Below are 17,038 nucleotides of genomic sequence, written 5' to 3'. Positions count from 1 at the left end.
CAAAAGTGACTGTTCTTCAGCAAATAAGTCTAGGGGTGTGTGCCTGCGGACACATGCAAGTGAATTGACACTGAAGTAGTATTGTGTAATTTGCTGTGCCTGCACCGCAGAGGCTGAGGACCCCACCCACTCAATCGAGAGGCGGGGTTGGGCCCAGGAATCCACCCGAGAGCAGCCCAGTGGACAGGACACGTCCCACACCAAGGGACCCATTGTGGTCCACCAACCACACCGAGGCACGCCCCGAAAACTGGCCACCCGGAGGAGGCCGCAGGGCTCCGCACAATGCCCCCCCAGGAGAGCAAGACGCCCCCATAACCCACAGGGCCTACAATGCAGCCAGTCCCCGCCCAGCTTTAGGGCGATACGCTTTCCCTTGTTTGGTTGAAAGGACGGCGGATATGGGTGCCCGACAAAAGAACGATAAGGGGGGGGCAGAGCGGCGCCAGAGAGCAGCCCCCACGCCAAGCAGCCATCCAGGTCGAGGGGCGTGGCCTTAGGAGCCCTGCCATGAGTGCAGTGAAAACCCACCTCACCCCGTTACTATGACTGCCAGGTACCCGACTGGCAGTCATTGGCCCTACCCTGTGTATCAGTATCCCCCTGAGTGTTGTGGTGCATCAAAATCTGGAGAGGTCAGTAAGCCTTGGGTGGGGGTGTCTGCCAGGGCGCCTAATCAAGTTTTGTGTGATGTATAAAGTGCAATGACGACTGACCGCATCAAAACACTCAGCAGCAGTGGCATTTTTTTTTTTTTTTTTTTTTAAACAAGCATCATGTTCTGTATTGTCATGTTAATACTAATAACAATTACACTTGATGCCATTCAGTCCCAATCATACACTCTCTGTAACATGACACATCTTGGTCAAGTCCAAGGCAAACATCATTCAACAGCAGTCAGAGAGGAACATTAGTATTAAAACATCGTTGGCCAACACGACGCTGCGGCAGAACATTTTTCATTGCGAAGTGAAGCAGCGTTCATTATAGTTCAAGTGAGATCAAAGATATCATGGCGTGGTTCTTTCCTCTTGGCGTGGTTTGTCTTTTCTTCTTTTTTTTTTTTTTAAGGAAAAAGTGGCGTGTGCTGCTCGCATCTCCCATTGCTCCATGAGGGCAACGACTTCCTATCTGATGTTTGTTGTGCAGCAGGTCGAGTAGACGACGTGACATCTGTACAATTGGTCACAACATGAACACATTTCCTAGTTTTGTACAAATCAAGAAGAGTGAGACATTTATTTAAAAAAAAAAAAAAAAAAAAAAAAAAAAAAGAAAAGAAAAAAAAAAAAAATACTGTTGAGCATCTAGCACGGGTGGGGACCCTTTTTCCGTGTTGGACCATCCATCCATTTTCTATCTCTCTTATCCTTCGAGGGTCGTGGGGAGCTGGAGCCCATCTCAGCTGACTTCTGGCAAAAGGCAAGACTAGAACCTGGACTGGTCGCCAGTCAATCACATATAAAGACAGACAACCACTCACATCCACATTCGCAGTCTCTGACAGTGAACCATTACACTATCAGTGACACCTGTGGGGGGCCTTTTTGCAGATCTTCTCAGGGACACAATATTATATTTTTTAAGGAAACAAACGTTAATATGTATTATGAACATTTGTGGGTAAAATGTTTTCTGGCTTTTCATAATGTTTTTAGAATTGCATGGCTGGCCGAATCAAATACTCTTGTGGGACAGGTTCCCCACCCCTGCATTAACAAGATAATAAAGGTTTTCTATCATTAAGGCACAATATAGCATAATTAAGTGAGCATGTTGGCTTCACCTTTTCATTCTGAGAACCAAGAAATGACAAAGTGCAACTGGGAACTTAACTTACCACAAATGGGGGTGGGATGAGGAGGGGGAATGTTTGCAGGTCCACCATTAGGCTACATTAACCTCTGTACTGACTGAGCTGTACTGAAAGTACAGTATCGAAAAAAATGTTACAAAAAGGTGCATGGGAACATGCCACGTTATAGTCACTGTCAATTAGTTTCTTCAGATTGTAATCCGTGTAACTTCCAAATCAAGCTTCCTGCTCAGACATCATTGTCCATGTAAGGTATGTCTGGGTCAGAAAAGCGTCTGTGGTCCTCGCAGGCTGGTGTTTTGTTGCGCTGGCGTGGAGGATGAGGCCCCGCCGTGGCGATGGACAAGGAGGAGGAGGAAGCGGAAGGAGAGCAGGAGGAGAAATGAGTCAACAGGTCACACTCAGGCCCGTCGATGTAGAGGGACTGGGTGCCATCTTTGTGGCGGCCTGGTTGCTCCCTTCTCCTCACAAAGTAGTGAAAAGCATGCTTTCCATGAGGGCAGGAAGCCCGCCTTGGACCCGAGCTTGTGGGCTGAACGAGGACACCCGGATGCAGTTTAACCGTGTCCGGGATGACAGGGTTGCGGCGCTGCAGCGGGTGCCTGCAGGTGGCGTTGGAGGGTTCGGACATTGAAGAGGAGGAGCTGGACACAGAGGAGGAAGAGCCAGCAGGAGTGATTTCTCGCAGACAGACACGCCCACCAGGGAGTGACAGTCTCTGCACCAGGTGTGATGGTTCAGGTGGCTGCACAGCCCTGTATTTCCTCTGCTGAGGGCCAACTCCAACTGGAAGACAGGGGAAGGGAGAGGGGGGGCATAAAGATAAATGTTTCTTCAAAGTTCCTTATTTGAAACCAGATACAATGATGTCAAGGTGTACAGGTAGAGAAGATCATGCAATCATGGTTCATGCAATATACTGCATGTGGGAGGCTCAGTAAGGAAAATATTTGACATGCAAAGGGGTTAATTAGAGGACGAAATCCATCAGCAGATGCTTCCAAAGGTACACCAACATCAAAAGACATTTGATACAAGTATTAAAACTACCATCCATCCACAATTTCATCATACTGAATACGTATCTGAAGAAAGAGGTACAATTTTGGCCCATGTTTAGATCTGTATTAGGGTTTGAACTTGTGTTGGGCCAAGCTCCGTACGCAATGAATGATAGCACTGGCCAGTCAATAAGTGGGTGCACAATGTATTGTTTACAATGGGAGAAATCAAATGCAGTCAAATGCAAGAATACTGCAAACTAAAAGCTTGAAATACACAGTATGAAGTATAAGTACATATAAATCAAGAAATATAATTAATATAGTAATGTAAAAAATATTAGACCTCTAGTATCTTTGGTTTCTAGTTAATTTTACAATGCCAGGTGCAACTAAATGTAACTAGTTGGACAAATATGATAACTAAAATAGCTCATAAGAGCTAAACATCCATCCATTTTCGGAGCCGCTTCTCCTCACTAAGGTCGCGGGCACGCTGGAGCCTATCCCAGCTATCATCGGGCAGGAGGCGGGGTACAACCACAAACTGGTTGCCAGCCAATCGCAGGACTCATACAAACAAACAACGATTCGCACTCACATTCACACCTACGGGCAATTTAAAGTTTTCGATTAACCTACCGTGCATGTTTTTGGGATGTGGGAGGAAACCGGAGTGCCCGAAGAAAACCCACACAGGCACGGGGAGAACATGCAAACTCCACACAGGCGGGGCCAGGGATTGAACCCCGGTGCTCAGAACTGTGAGGCTGATGCTCTAACCAGACGTCCACCGTGCCGCCAGAGCTAAACATAAAGGCTGCTATCGAACTCTAGCCGTGTTTTTCTTGATAATAACCCCAAATTATATTTAATAATACAATTAAGCTATTGTATTCTTCAGGTAAAATGCATTTAGTGGTATTATAATGAACAAGAAATTGAATAATACATAATAATACATATCTGAAGAAAGAGGTACCATTTCGTTTTTCCCCATGACTGCATATATTATACATATACTGTATATAGATGCACAATTTTATATACATAGAAAAACAGATATTTGTCATATACAGTATACGACAATGCAGGCACTGATCTACAAAAAAAAAAAAAAAAAGAGGCTCATGTTCAGAATGGGATGAAGTTTATCGTAATGTTTTCAATTAATAAGAATAAAAAGTATTTGAAGTTGTTTTGTTAAGTTTTTATTCCACTGCGTTTACTGAAGCTTTAGATTTTTACCGCGGTATTGTTTGAGTACCGGTATCGTGGTACTTTATGCAGGTATAGCATCGAAGTTAGAATTATGGTATCGTGACACCACTAGGTTGAACACAAGTAAAATGGTAGAAAAAAAAAAGAAAACTGACAACTACCAACTCTGTGTATCCCATGTCATTCTGGCAGAACACAAAAATCCTTAAATAGGTATTAATTTGACAGTTTTATTGTTCTTGTAGAACTGTACCAAATCTTGCAGCAATTTTCTACTGATGTTATTTTCTGTGAAAAGGCTGAATTTCTTATATACCAGTAACTTTTATATTGATCTTGTTAAATCAGTAATACTCAAGCTTTTCTATGACCCACACCCTTAGAAAACTGTCTCGCATTAAAATAAATAAATACATAATATACGAGTGTATCTCATTTGTGGACCAACAAAAATATTTGAAACGTAATCATTATCACAATAATAATTGTGCCACGGATGTAGCCGAAGTCATGCAATGCCCACACGGGGGGAAATAATTTAAAAAAATAAAAATAAAAAAAATGCACAAAACTTACAGGAATGAGGTCAGTTTTAAAGACCAAAACATGAAACATGACAAGAATAAATGTATAATTCTAAGTGCTTTGAATAAATATTTAATAGTATCTGATTAATATAACTATGTTTGTGTGGGGATTTTTTTTTTCTTTTACTTGACTGTCAAAATACTGTATAACATTTATTCTTGAAAATCTATTGTTGCAACATGCCTCTTGGAAGATTACAACCTTTTGTTACATTGTGACGGTTTTCTCCCCCACTGTGGTCTTATTCCTTCTTCCAAGTATAACCAGTAACAACAAATATACATTTGAACTTAACCACACTCTCTTTCTTTGTCTATCTTAGGTTTGAGGAGATGCAGAGATAGCATGAAGATTTCAGCAAATATTAGTTGAAAAATATTAGTCATATATATATACAGAGGAAAAATTTCCCCTGTACATCCTAGGGACAATGTTGGCGCATGCTTCTGTGTCACATGCATACACACAAACAATTGCTGGTGGTCCAACCTGCTTTGCTATAGAGCAGACAGCACCGCTCCCATCACCATCACTGGTCCAGACCTGCACCAGAAAAGACAGGAAGGGCCCACCCCAGCGGCCCCGTAGTCTGGTCAGAAACCCACAGGCCAGAGAGACACGAAAGGACAGAGGAACTAGACACTGATGGACAACTGACCATCAGGCTCCGAGTTGTGGGCAGAAGAACGCTGCTGCTCGTCCAAGAGGCTTTCAGAGCTCAGTGAGGCTTCAGAGTCCAGGTTCTCCTGGTCTGAACCAGGCTGCTCCATCTCTGGTAATCTGCAGGCCAGATCCTCTCTGGGGAAGAGTTGATATGTTAGAGAAGCTAGAGACTAGCTAAGATCATGAAAAGATTGGGGTTCAATATCACTATGAAGTGCATTTAGTCGTCTCATCTGAATCACTCAGTCATCGTGGAAATGTAGCAGAATAATGAAACTCTGAGGTCAATTTTTTCCAAATAATCGGTTAAAAATAACTTCATTTTATCCTTTTATTTGCCCAAATTTTTTTTTATTATGATTCAGTTACTGGTTTGGTCTGTAATATGTCAGAAAATAAGAAAAATGTTGATGATTGCTTACCAAAGTCAAAGCAGATGTTTGCAAATGTCTTATTTTGGTTAAACACAAAGATAATCAGTCTGCTTTCATAGAGGACTACAGAAATCAAATATTTATTATTGAGTTGTAGTTGTTGGTTGAAGTTCTGGGGATTTGGACAATTTTAAGTTAAAGAAGTTCCCTAAATGATAAACTGATTACACAGGATATTCTAGGTGATTTAGGACAATTTTGATTTGAATCCAAATATCACATTGGTTTTGATCAATCGGGTTAACTTGTTGAACAATGGCCATTTTTTTCCCCATCCATCCATCCATTTTTTGTTTACATGTACTTGTATTTTCGCATCTTTTTTTCCCCCCATCCATCCATCCATTTTTTGTTTACATGTACTGGTATTTTCGCTTTAAGGGATTCTCAACCTGGGGGTGCCCCCCCACTGGGGGGTGTGAGCCCTTCCTTGTAAGAAATTAAATACTCTATAAACAGTTTGAAGATTATTTACTTTCATCAATTTCTACTATTCAATTTACATTAGTTGTTGCACCACTTCATGTTTTTTTTGTCCACATCAAGTTATTTGATAAAAGCGAGTCAATTTGATTATCCATCCAGATCCATCAATTCGCTGAACCGCTTATCCCCACTCGGGTCGCAGGTTTGCTGGAGCCTATCCCAGCTGACTGGGTGAGAGGCTGGTACACCTTCAACTGGTTGTCAATAGCAGGACACATATAGACAAACTACCATTCACACCTACAGACAATTTAGAGTCTTCAATTAACCTACCATCCATTTTTGGAACATGGGGGGGAGGAAACAGGAGTCTCCAAAGAAAAACCACGGAGGCACGGGGAGAACATGCAAACTCCGCACAGGAAGGCTGCAGCCGGGATTAAAACCCAAGCCTCTGAATTGTGAGGTCGATGTGCGAATCACTCATCCATTGTTCCGCCCCATTTTTATCATATACATTTTATTTTCATGATCACATTAAACATTTTGCATGTGTCCCTGAAATTGCTGTCCACTGTCTTTATAGGGTAACTGCCCCTCTTTAAGAAAGCCTATGGTGTTTTCAGTGACATTAAAACCAGTATTTTTTTTTTCAAGCGGCTGAAACAGCGAGTGCTTACAGAGTAAATATTTAAACTTATGTTTTGTAATTGCAAAAATGTGAGCAGTTGGATGTTGTCAATCTTAACATGTCCACTCTGACATAGTGACATAGCCAACAATGTCTATCCTTTTTTTCCCTCATCCTTTTTTGTTGTTGAAATGGGGAAGGAAGTCTAGAAGGCACCTTATGGTGATATTGACACTGATAATGCTCAGGCAAGTATACTTACTTCTCCTGTTTGATGGACTTGATACGTTCCACCAGGTTCTTCTCAGCCTCCGAATCTGAGTCCAGAGGCTCATTCTCAGGGACAGTTTTGAGGTCTGAACTAACCTTTTCATGCACCTGTCAAAGCAACACTGCACAATTATGACACAATCACTAAATCAATGGCCACTTGTCGATTAACTACAGTGGAACCTCTAAATTCAAACTTCAGCTCAGTTAGCACCTATGGCAAGGGTGTGAAAATTTTGGCCTGCAAACTATAATCCCGCCCGCCTGGACTGCAAACTATAATTAATCCCGCCCACCGAGCATTCAGATGATCAAAAGTCATATTATTTGTTGCATTAATTAAATTGTTTCTTTCCATATAATTGGTAAATTAAAATTTATTTTTAAATTGTTTCAACTTGTCTGATTAAATAATTGGTTAATTGATTTATTGTAAATAATAAAACAAAAGAAATAGTAAAGCAATATATTTACCATTTTTCATTGAATAATTGATTGATTAATTATAATAACATTTATTGCACATATAAAATATTAATACTAATAATAATGTCAAAATAAAGTACCATCAAAATAAACTTTTACATATCCAAATAACCTGGCACCTCAGTTTTCAAAATAAAATGTGGCCCTTGAGTGCAAATGTTTGCCCACAGGAATGTCCCACTCGGTTAAGTCCTGTCTGAAAAGCACAGGTAATGAACGCCGGCTCTACTGTCATTTCAAAAAATAAAAATAAAAGAACAGAATGTATACTGCTGTGTGCTTTGGGCTGTCTGAATGTGAAGAGACTTGCCTTGTAAGGAAAAGTTTGTCACTGCATACATCTGTCATGCATCACCCTGAGCACACAATTTATTGTATTCATTTTCACAATAAAAGTGGTCAACTTGTATGAGAGATGATAGGTGGCACAGAGGAGTCACGGGTAGCAAGCCTCTGCCTCTGACGTTCAGATCTTGGGACCGGCCTTCCTGTCAGAAGCTTGTACGTTATCCCCTTGTTTGCATTTGTTTTTACCGGGTACTTCAGTTTCCTCACACATTGCAAAATACATGTGCACTTCGATTGGCTTATTACAAGTCTCAAGTGTACCCTCACTCTTGCCCAAAATCCGCTGGGCTAGGCTCCAGTAACACACTAACCTGATGAGGACAAGGACCATAAAAATGGATGGTTTACAGAATGCAGATAATGCTATAAAGTATGACACTGAAGTCAGATGCCTTCAGCAGTCCATCTCCTTTCATCTAAGGGTGAGTACAAAAGTTGTTTTAAGTTTCACTGTACTATCATTAACTTCAACTTACACTTGTACGACAATCAAAAAATGCTTTGTGATGGCGACAGTTTTTACAGATTAATTCTGTCTTTTTCTTTGAGAAAATCTGTTTCAAAATAGACAAATTGGAGGTCATCCTGTTCAAAATTAAAGATTCCACTGTGTTTGAATATACATCAACATGCATAATGTCAACCATATGGGACTGTGGTCTGGTTCTGAAACAGGGATGAGATGGTGTTAGTAAAGAAACAAACAGGTTGCTTGAGAGATTCATGCATCTTCACATCAGTCTTACAGAGCATCTGTGAACAATAACTTATAACCAACCAAAGCAGCCTGAACAAATTCAACGTTTGGAAAAAGAATGAGGTGAGGGTTTTATGAAGGGAAGATGTATGCAGCCAACCACTTAATACCACTTCCAGAGCTTTGAGGAGTAGGATAACATGCATGATGGCTACCTATTTTCATAAGACACACTATTGTAATTTCATGTCCTTTTTATGAGAATGAACACCAACCCAGTAGCATCTTGTCCTCATAGAATAAGTAATGGTCCTATAGTACAACCAAACTACCAGAAAGATGCAAACTACAACGAGTTAGTATGGACGAGGAAGAGGAAGATTATGAGGTGGGGTGAGGTTAAACAAGAGGGCATTGCATCACCCACATCTACCATGCCGTGCACAAGTCAGCTCCTTATGCATGGCCCACAAAGTAGTGTACTACAAAGCTACATCTGCTAGATCTACTTGACCAGGAGAACTGGATGATACATACCACCACTCCTTTGTAAGGAGCTGAGAACCTGAGAGGTAAATAGCAGTAGTGCTAAAGAAAGACAGGGAACATGGACCTTATTAAGCATACACCCTTGGAACAACAGCATCTGGTGTTCTTCGAGAGTCAATAACGCAGGAGAGAGTGACTAATTTGTCTGGGCAAAACTCATTTTCAGAACAATGAATGAAAGAAACGCAAGTGACAATGAGATTAGGTTTTGTTTTTACCGTATTCTTTCTCTTGAGTTTGAGCTGGTTGACAGCCAGAGCCTCTGCGTACTCCAGCTGCTCGATCTCCTCCATCTTTTCATTATAGCGCCTGATCTGCTCACTGATCAGCATCTCCACACATCTTTGAGAGTGAGTGAGAGGATTGTGCATGTTCACAGGTGTTCGCTGCATGAACAGTACAGGTGCGGCACGCAATGAGTACAGCGAACCCATGAGATACTGCAGTTCATTGTTTGCTTCCCCTACTATAACGTTGATTTTTAAATGATTGTTTTTTAATTGGTTTTTACAGTAAACAGGTACAGTAAGTCTGAATTTAAGAGTTGCACGCTTTCTGTCTAGTACCCCGTTGTGCTGCAACATGCCAGGCAACACTGGGTTCTACTGAATGTAGGTGCGGCATAATTAACCGCAAGAAGAAGAGGCACAGGAAGTCGCTTAACTAATGTCTATTAATAGTCATCATCCCCACAGAGCAGAGAGAATATATGCCTATGAGTACTGTATAATGTATACTCTTTTTTTTTGTGTTGCTGCTGTTTGTGTTAAAGTAACAGTTATTTGAAGGTTTGTAATCATTGTAACATTTATGCTAATTTATGGTAGCCCATCTAAGGCATTTCGCATTATACGTTAGCATTACACTAGCTGACTTTTGTTAGACGAAATTATGTCTGGGTGAACATTTTGCTGTGTGTGTGTCAGTTTTAAAGTAAACTTAAACAAGTAGTCACAAACAGCTTGAAGCATGCTTTGCCTCTAATTTGAAAAACTGTGCTGGTGAGTCTTCTTTTAGTTTGTTTGAAGTGATGTTGACAGTCTCCCATATCTTGTGAGAAGTGAGAACATGTGATAAAGAATACATTAAAAAGTGTGTTTTAATGTGTTAGAATATGTTTTAAAGCATGTGGGTAGGGCCAAACTATATACATATATTTTTATGTGGGCGCTTTATATTGCAGATTTTCACCCAGTGTGGGTGGGTCTCTGACACATCTGTGGTAACTTTACCCATGACATAGGACCACTCTAGTAATTGCTGTCCAATTCTTACCACCACAGAGGCAAGCTCAACAGGTTCCTATTCAGAAATCCTCACTGACTGACAACTACGAACACCGGCGTGATGGACTAATATACCAACAATCAGTCTCATGAAAAGGTCTCGCGGAAGGAACTATATTTCATCCCCAATAACTAGGGACATAGCCATATTCAATATTAATCCCCATAGTACTAACTTATTAAGATAAGGATCACAATATATATACACATTACAACAGTACCCCTGCAATAAACGGGGATACACTGTATTGTGTTCTTACGTGGTGGTTTTGGCAACATCTTTCATGCTAAGAAGTGGGTCAGCGCCATCTGGGCAGCGCAAGATGCACGGAGCGAACACAATGGCCAAGGAGTTAGGAGACATACGGTTGTGAGCCTCCTCTTTACACACCCTGCAAGGACATGTAGTAAAATTACATACAAATTACCTTCAAAACTTCACTTTAAAACAATGACGAAAATAGATGTAAATTTGGACCTGACGAGGTGAAAGACAAGCCTCTCCAGTATGTTGAAGTTTGCCGTTGGAAGTTCCTCCAGCACTTTGTAGATGGCATAGAGCTGCTCTTGCTTATCTGGCAGCTCTGAATACACAAATAAGGCAATAAAAATTTATTCTGCAATGAACATGTTGAAAGAATGACATTTCAGCTTTTTTTTGTGAGGTGATTTAAATGACAGATCATTTTCAGTACACGTATCTTGTCACATTTTGAGTGCAGGCTCCGAAATGAAAGTTGGAAGACACAATATGTGTACTACTCAAACCTGTAAGTTACAGTATAACAAATTCTCTCTTATTTAGCCATGACAAAGCACCCTCACATTTATGCTTCTCTTACCTGTGAAACAAACACATTAGATCAGGGTTGGCAGGCCAAATATGGTAAGCGAGAGCATTTATTATGGCCTGCCTTGCAATTCTAAAAACAAATAAAACCTCAGAGGAAGTCTTTTATAAGACCCATACACATTTACCCACAAATAAACAACTTTTCGATCGTAACATATCTTTTCATAAATTTAGTATGGCCCTTGGAGGACTGATATGGTATGGAAAGGGTGGCACTACGGTAATTATGGTATAAAAATACTGCCCCCTGGTTATAATCCTCCTCACCAACTGCATGCAGGAACTGATTATAATGTGTGAAGGTCATGAGTGGGTCAGGCAGCTCCCTCAGCCACTGTTTCACCAGCCCTGTAACTGTGTGGATGGGGTAGTCTTCAAGGCACACAAGGTGGGGGTCTAAACAAAAAAAAAACAACAGAGGTGTGTCAATGTACTGATTGCTATAGAGCATTTGCATGTAAAACAAAAAATAAATAGACAAAATGAGCCACAGTTCAACACTGTGAGGGTTGAGGAGTAGACTTTACCAGTTTCCAGGCGCTGGTGTAGCTCTTTCATGCGGTTGGCTGAGCCAGACTTGCGGTAGATGCCCTCGGTGTAGAGGCCCTGCATCTCCACATGCTCCAGCATCATCTCCAGGACCATGGGCACTGGGTTCTTCTCACTCACCAGGTGACCCACACGCACACCGAAGTGTTGACCACCAGACTCCTCGTCACTCTGTTGGATTCACATTTGATCAAACAGCTCCACTTCAGATCACGCTCTTTGATAAAAAGGACATCCCAAATCAAAGCTTTAAAACATACCTTTTTGGCACAGAAAGTGGAGCAGTCTGTGACTATTTTGCTCAGGCATTTTTTGTGGCACACCATCTTACAATCTGTAAGGGACGATTATCAAATTGTACATTTATTTTGTTTATGTTACGCTGCAGGATTTACTGCAATTATTGTAATTTAAGACTCACAGCTACACATGTAGGCCTTCTCCATCCCCCAGATGTAAGAAGTACACTGGTCACATGACTGCATGATGTTGACCTGATAGTTGACGAACACGTGATCCAAGGGGCTCTCCATCTAACAAGACAGATGGAAACTATTATAGCTTCTTTATACTCGCTCGGGCGGTGACCGCACTGACGTCACTGCGGTTATCCCGCCCGCAGTTTGCCTTTATACTCGAGCGCAACCTACGCGCGTTGTTTTGAAAATGTGCTGCAGTTCTCCTCCATGGCGGGAGTGTCGCTACGGCTGGTATTGGCTAGGACACCACAGGGTGGAATTACCTCTTCATTTTATGGCCAATTCCGGTAGCCATTTTTACTCCGGAACAAGGAACAAAGTAACAACAATGGCGTTCGTGGAACGGTGCCTACTAGAACAAATGGACCAAGATGACCAGATGATGCGTTTAATTATATTGGAAAATCGATCAAGAAGGCAGCGGCTAAAGTGTTTTGTATTTTAAAGATGGCGGTATTGAGGAACCAAAGGGAAAGCTGAGTACGTCATCACAGAATGTGACTAAAAACAGACCAATCGTGAGAGATGATCTCCGCGGCATTCTGCGTACGGCGACAATTTGTGCTGTGTGCGCGTCAAGTGCCGCATAGAGGCCACACGGCCCAATGCGTGAGTCATGTGATGCAATGCGGGCGCTGTCGCCCGCGGGAGTATAAAGACACCTTTAGAAATAATGTCCTATAACAAACTGATTAGCAATTTCTACTTTGTATACTTACACTTTTATCCTTTTTCCGTCGCTTCTTCCTGGCTTTAGCAGGCTGAAATACAATCAGAGTGTAGCAGCATGTGTCTGTTATTCTTTGTGTATAAAACAAGTCAACGCCACAAAGTGAGTCAAAGCAGGTTTGTGTTTTATCACCTTGGCAGGCTCGGCTTCCTCTTTCTTCATCTCCCCTCTAATGAAGCCATCTAGCACAGATTGAAACAGGTTGACCACAAGCTGGACTTCTTCTTTTTGTTTGTCACCGGCCAGGTGGATCACTTTGTTTTGGTAGCCTGACATCAGACCTTTGTAGCCAATTGTTGGTTTCTAGTAAAGTTTGAACCAACAGGAGAGTCATTGAGAAAGATGAAAGGTGGCAAGGAACAACTACCTGTCACATGGGAAAAAGACTTACAGGGAGAGAATACATAGCTTTTATAGTCTCTCTAAACTCCATGGTGGCTGTTACAAAGATGGCCTCTGTGGCCGACAGTGACTTCCCCCTGGAGCGGAAATCGTTGACCTAAAGAGGAGGCACAAACAAAACACTTTTTTTAGTTCAAATGAATTCCTAAATGAAGTAAATAACCCATTGCATTCTTATGTACCTGGTTCCCCAGAAACTCATCAAGGTGACGCAACTCATTGGCGTTTGTGATCTCCCGATCCAGTGACGCATTCCACTGCTCAGAGACACGTGTGGCACGACTAATTTTTATAGTAGGGTTACGGCCCAAACTTTTATTGGCACGCTCTCCTTGGAACTGGGATAAATGTCTCAATGGGTGTCCAGATGCTGGGGCTAAATGATGGAAAGAATTGTTTTACATTTGTCATGATAAAAAGCAATCGATTGTGTGATGAAAAGAGTCATTTTAAATTGTCAGGCTCAAACTGGACCAAGAACACTTGGAGGAAACCCAATGTGTTTTCATTAGGCTCGCTGATAAAATGATCAATGTTTTCTCAGAAAGCAGCAGCAAGATTAGTTAAGACCCCACGAATAGTAACGATAATACATCTGTTTTCTTTATTACTTCATGAACTGTGACTGATATGAAAGACAGCAGTCACACAGAGAGAAGACTCAAAACAGATTGGCATTATAGTTGAAGGCCCCTGAAGTCGTATAATTTGTCAAAAGAAATTCGAGAAATTTATGGTTTTTTTGGATGATATTAGCACAGGGTAATTGTGCTGTATGAGGACGACCACAGAACCGGAAATTTAACCTATTGTGATCTAGAAAACATCCTGGGTACTTGGTACAATATGCCACTTGTTATCAAAGTTAAAGACCCTGTAAAGTGAATTCAGAGATTTGTTTCAATTAGGGTTTACACGATCAAGATTTTTGGGGCCGATCACCGATGAGCGAGTTTAATAAACCGATAAACGATCACAAGATGGAGGAATGTGTCTATTTAAATGACCTATTCATTTACTGTATATACTTGTCTACTTAATTGCTCAAAAAATTATATTTACAATAAATATTTGTTGCTCTATTTATGCCAGTGAGGCATAGTGACAGACAGAACAAATGAATGGTCTTCTATTAGATGGCAGGAAGTAAATACAGTAATTATGGCTGTTTGATATTTCAGTTTTTCTTTAATAAAGCTGCAAAAATTTCAACAATTGTTTTTGTTCTGTCAATATGGGGTGCTGTGTGTACATTAATGAGGAAAAAATGAACTTAAATGATTTTAATAAATGGCTGCAATATAACAGAGTGAACGATTTAAGGGGGTCTGAATACTTTCCGTACCCACTGTATATTGCGACGTGAAATAATACAGGATCAGTGTTTGAACTAGTTCAAAGTTCAGTTCACCATTCCAAAAATGAACTAGTTCAGTTTATAGTTCCAAATTTTGAACTACGTTTACCGGTCCAAAAATGAACTAGTTCATAGTTCTTTTTTCAATATTGTATGTTGCTGACGGTCTGTTACCCCCAAAATACTGGCATTTCATTTCCCCATTGTTGCCACCCAATCAGTCCATACTAGTAGCCAGCTGCAGCTTTCACTCTACAATCACAAAAACATGTTGCTTGAATGGTGTTTTTGTTTTTAAAATGAGGAATTAAAACAAAAACAGGACTGTAGCCCTTAATGTGCAAACAAAAACAAGCAACACAGTATGACAGCAACGATGGTGAAAGGACATTGTTAATATAGTCAGTCAGAGCTGCTGGGAATGCAAAGTTATCAAAGTATTTTATCTTATCTACTCTTATATTACAAAACTAAATAAATTCCATATTATCACTGTGTGATCATACAGTGTTTTAACTAAAGCATTCTGATACAAATAATAATAGTTGTACATTGTTTTCCGTGTCCTCTTTTATAGTTTTCATACATGGAGATAAGTATACAACACTCACGGCTGCTACGTGTTGGTGGTGTTAATTTACTGTAAATTGAGTGCTAATCTTATTAGCATGTCCAAACAGGTCTCTCTGGTGGTCACGTTTAATATAACAGTTGATTCACTGTAACGCCCACAGCGTTTTAAAGCCGAGGCCGGCTTCATTTTTCATCATACGTGGCAATTATTTTTTATTTAAATATTATTATTATTATTTTTTGTTTTTTAGTTTTTTTAAATCATACAAATTTGGCAGGACTGTTAAAAATATTCTTTTTTGTGTGTCTAATTTACATTTCTTTTCACTTTACAGGGACATTTATGGTGAGGGAAAACAGTGGTTCAATTATTTTCGCAATGACTTGAGAATTTTAAAACGAATTAAAACATGTACACTTAGTAAAAGGTTTAATGACGGCAACGGGATTAATTACTTTTCCATTATTTACTACGTATGTTGCTCCCTTCTCTCGTTGCACAGCTGAGCTTGGTGGCGCCAACAATAAAGGCACGAAGCATCGATTTCCTGCTTTAATGGCTTTATTAGCTCCTCTGTACATTCAACGTCAATGGGTCCTCTGCTAATCGCTCTTCCCAGGTCGCCGTCACTACACTTGCCCCTGTACACGCTCGTACCTCCGCGCACTCCTTCCTCGTTCGCAGTCCTGAAATCCGATTTACGCGGAAATTCGTGTTACGTCGCCAGCGTAGGAACGGAACTCGTTCGTAAATCGAGAACTTCCTGCACTGAGGACAATTTTCAAACAATATTTGGCAGTATTTGACACTATCAATGGTAAAGCTAATGAGCAAACAAGTATATCACGCATGCAAAAACTACAGATTAAAAAAACAATTTATAAACATCTGTTCTTCATCTGTCAGGTTCATCGTAAACAGCCTTGTCATGTCTCTCACCACCATGTATCAAATTATAAAGAAATGGGATGAAAAGAATGAAGACTTGCATGTCATTTACCTTCCCCTCCTGTTGGCTTTTCATTGAGAACCTGGGCAAGTGTCAACTCTCCATTGTCGGGAGTGTGAGCCTCCTTGTGTGGTCGCTTTTTCAATATTTTGCTGAAGAAACCACCTGACCTAAAGGATTGATATTCAAATTCCATGTTAAGTGATCAGTTAACTTTGTGAAACTGACAAGGTTTTCCGAATTATCTCTGGTGTATTTATAGCATATGATCACCAAAGAACAATTGCAACTTAAAAACAACTTGACCAATCAAAATCGATTTGTATTGTTTGTGACTCTTATTTTATACATCGCCACGTGTTTAATACAGTTACTTGTCTGGCGTGGATGGCGTAGAGAGGGATGAGTCCTCCTGGTTTCTCCTCCTAAAGGAGCTTCCTTTGAAGCTCTCTGGAGACAAAATCATCTGCGAAATAGAAAAAAAGAATTTAATTTCATATTGAACGTGTTCAGCTATAGAGAGGATACTTGTAATTTTATAGTACAATTGCCAAAAGAAATTTAAATACCTCTCGGGTTAAGAGAGCACCAGCGCCCTCAGAACATGGAGACAAACTGTCAAGTGAGGAGGAAGCTGTTTGACTTCTGCAAATAAAAAAAGAATGACTAGGTATGGAAATATTTTATGTATTTGGTATAGTAGATCTTTTAGTGCAATAGGGATCT

At 40.6% G+C, this 17,038-nt stretch overlaps 1 protein-coding gene across 8 annotated transcripts in view; it reads right to left on the bottom strand.

Annotated features, from left to right (window-relative positions):
- Window positions 1–107: 107 nt before the first annotated feature.
- si:zfos-588f8.1 overlaps window positions 108–17,038 on the bottom strand; it is an 81,334-nt gene continuing 64,403 nt past the window's right edge. For 4 of the 8 annotated variants that reach the window (XM_061684868.1, XM_061684873.1, XM_061684872.1 and 1 more), the window contains 18 exons: window positions 16,882–16,957; window positions 16,687–16,778; window positions 16,364–16,482; window positions 13,615–13,808; window positions 13,422–13,529; window positions 13,163–13,333; window positions 13,020–13,061; window positions 12,243–12,354; window positions 12,082–12,155; window positions 11,800–11,992; window positions 11,540–11,668; window positions 10,898–11,003; window positions 10,680–10,811; window positions 9,352–9,475; window positions 9,122–9,172; window positions 7,046–7,161; window positions 5,288–5,427; window positions 109–2,605 (listed from right to left, as the gene is read on the bottom strand). In XM_061684868.1, coding sequence (XP_061540852.1) covers window positions 2,049–2,605; window positions 5,288–5,427; window positions 7,046–7,161; window positions 9,122–9,172; window positions 9,352–9,475; window positions 10,680–10,811; window positions 10,898–11,003; window positions 11,540–11,668; window positions 11,800–11,992; window positions 12,082–12,155; window positions 12,243–12,354; window positions 13,020–13,061; window positions 13,163–13,333; window positions 13,422–13,529; window positions 13,615–13,808; window positions 16,364–16,482; window positions 16,687–16,778; window positions 16,882–16,957 — 2,536 coding nt within the window. In that variant the 3' untranslated portion in view covers window positions 109–2,048. Of the gene's footprint in view, window positions 2,606–5,118; window positions 5,173–5,287; window positions 5,428–7,045; window positions 7,162–9,121; window positions 9,173–9,351; window positions 9,476–10,679; window positions 10,812–10,897; window positions 11,004–11,539; window positions 11,669–11,799; window positions 11,993–12,081; window positions 12,156–12,242; window positions 12,355–13,019; window positions 13,062–13,162; window positions 13,334–13,421; window positions 13,530–13,614; window positions 13,809–16,363; window positions 16,483–16,686; window positions 16,779–16,881; window positions 16,958–17,038 lie in introns of all 8 variants that reach the window. The other 4 variants (XM_061684871.1, XM_061684876.1, XM_061684875.1 and 1 more) reach the window with 3 other exon arrangements.

Source organism: Phycodurus eques, chromosome 8 (assembly GCF_024500275.1).
Source record: "Phycodurus eques isolate BA_2022a chromosome 8, UOR_Pequ_1.1, whole genome shotgun sequence".
NCBI lineage: Eukaryota > Metazoa > Chordata > Actinopteri > Syngnathiformes > Syngnathidae > Phycodurus > Phycodurus eques.
Note: the sequence above shows the minus strand (reverse complement) of the source record. Positions and strands in the feature narration are given on the sequence as shown.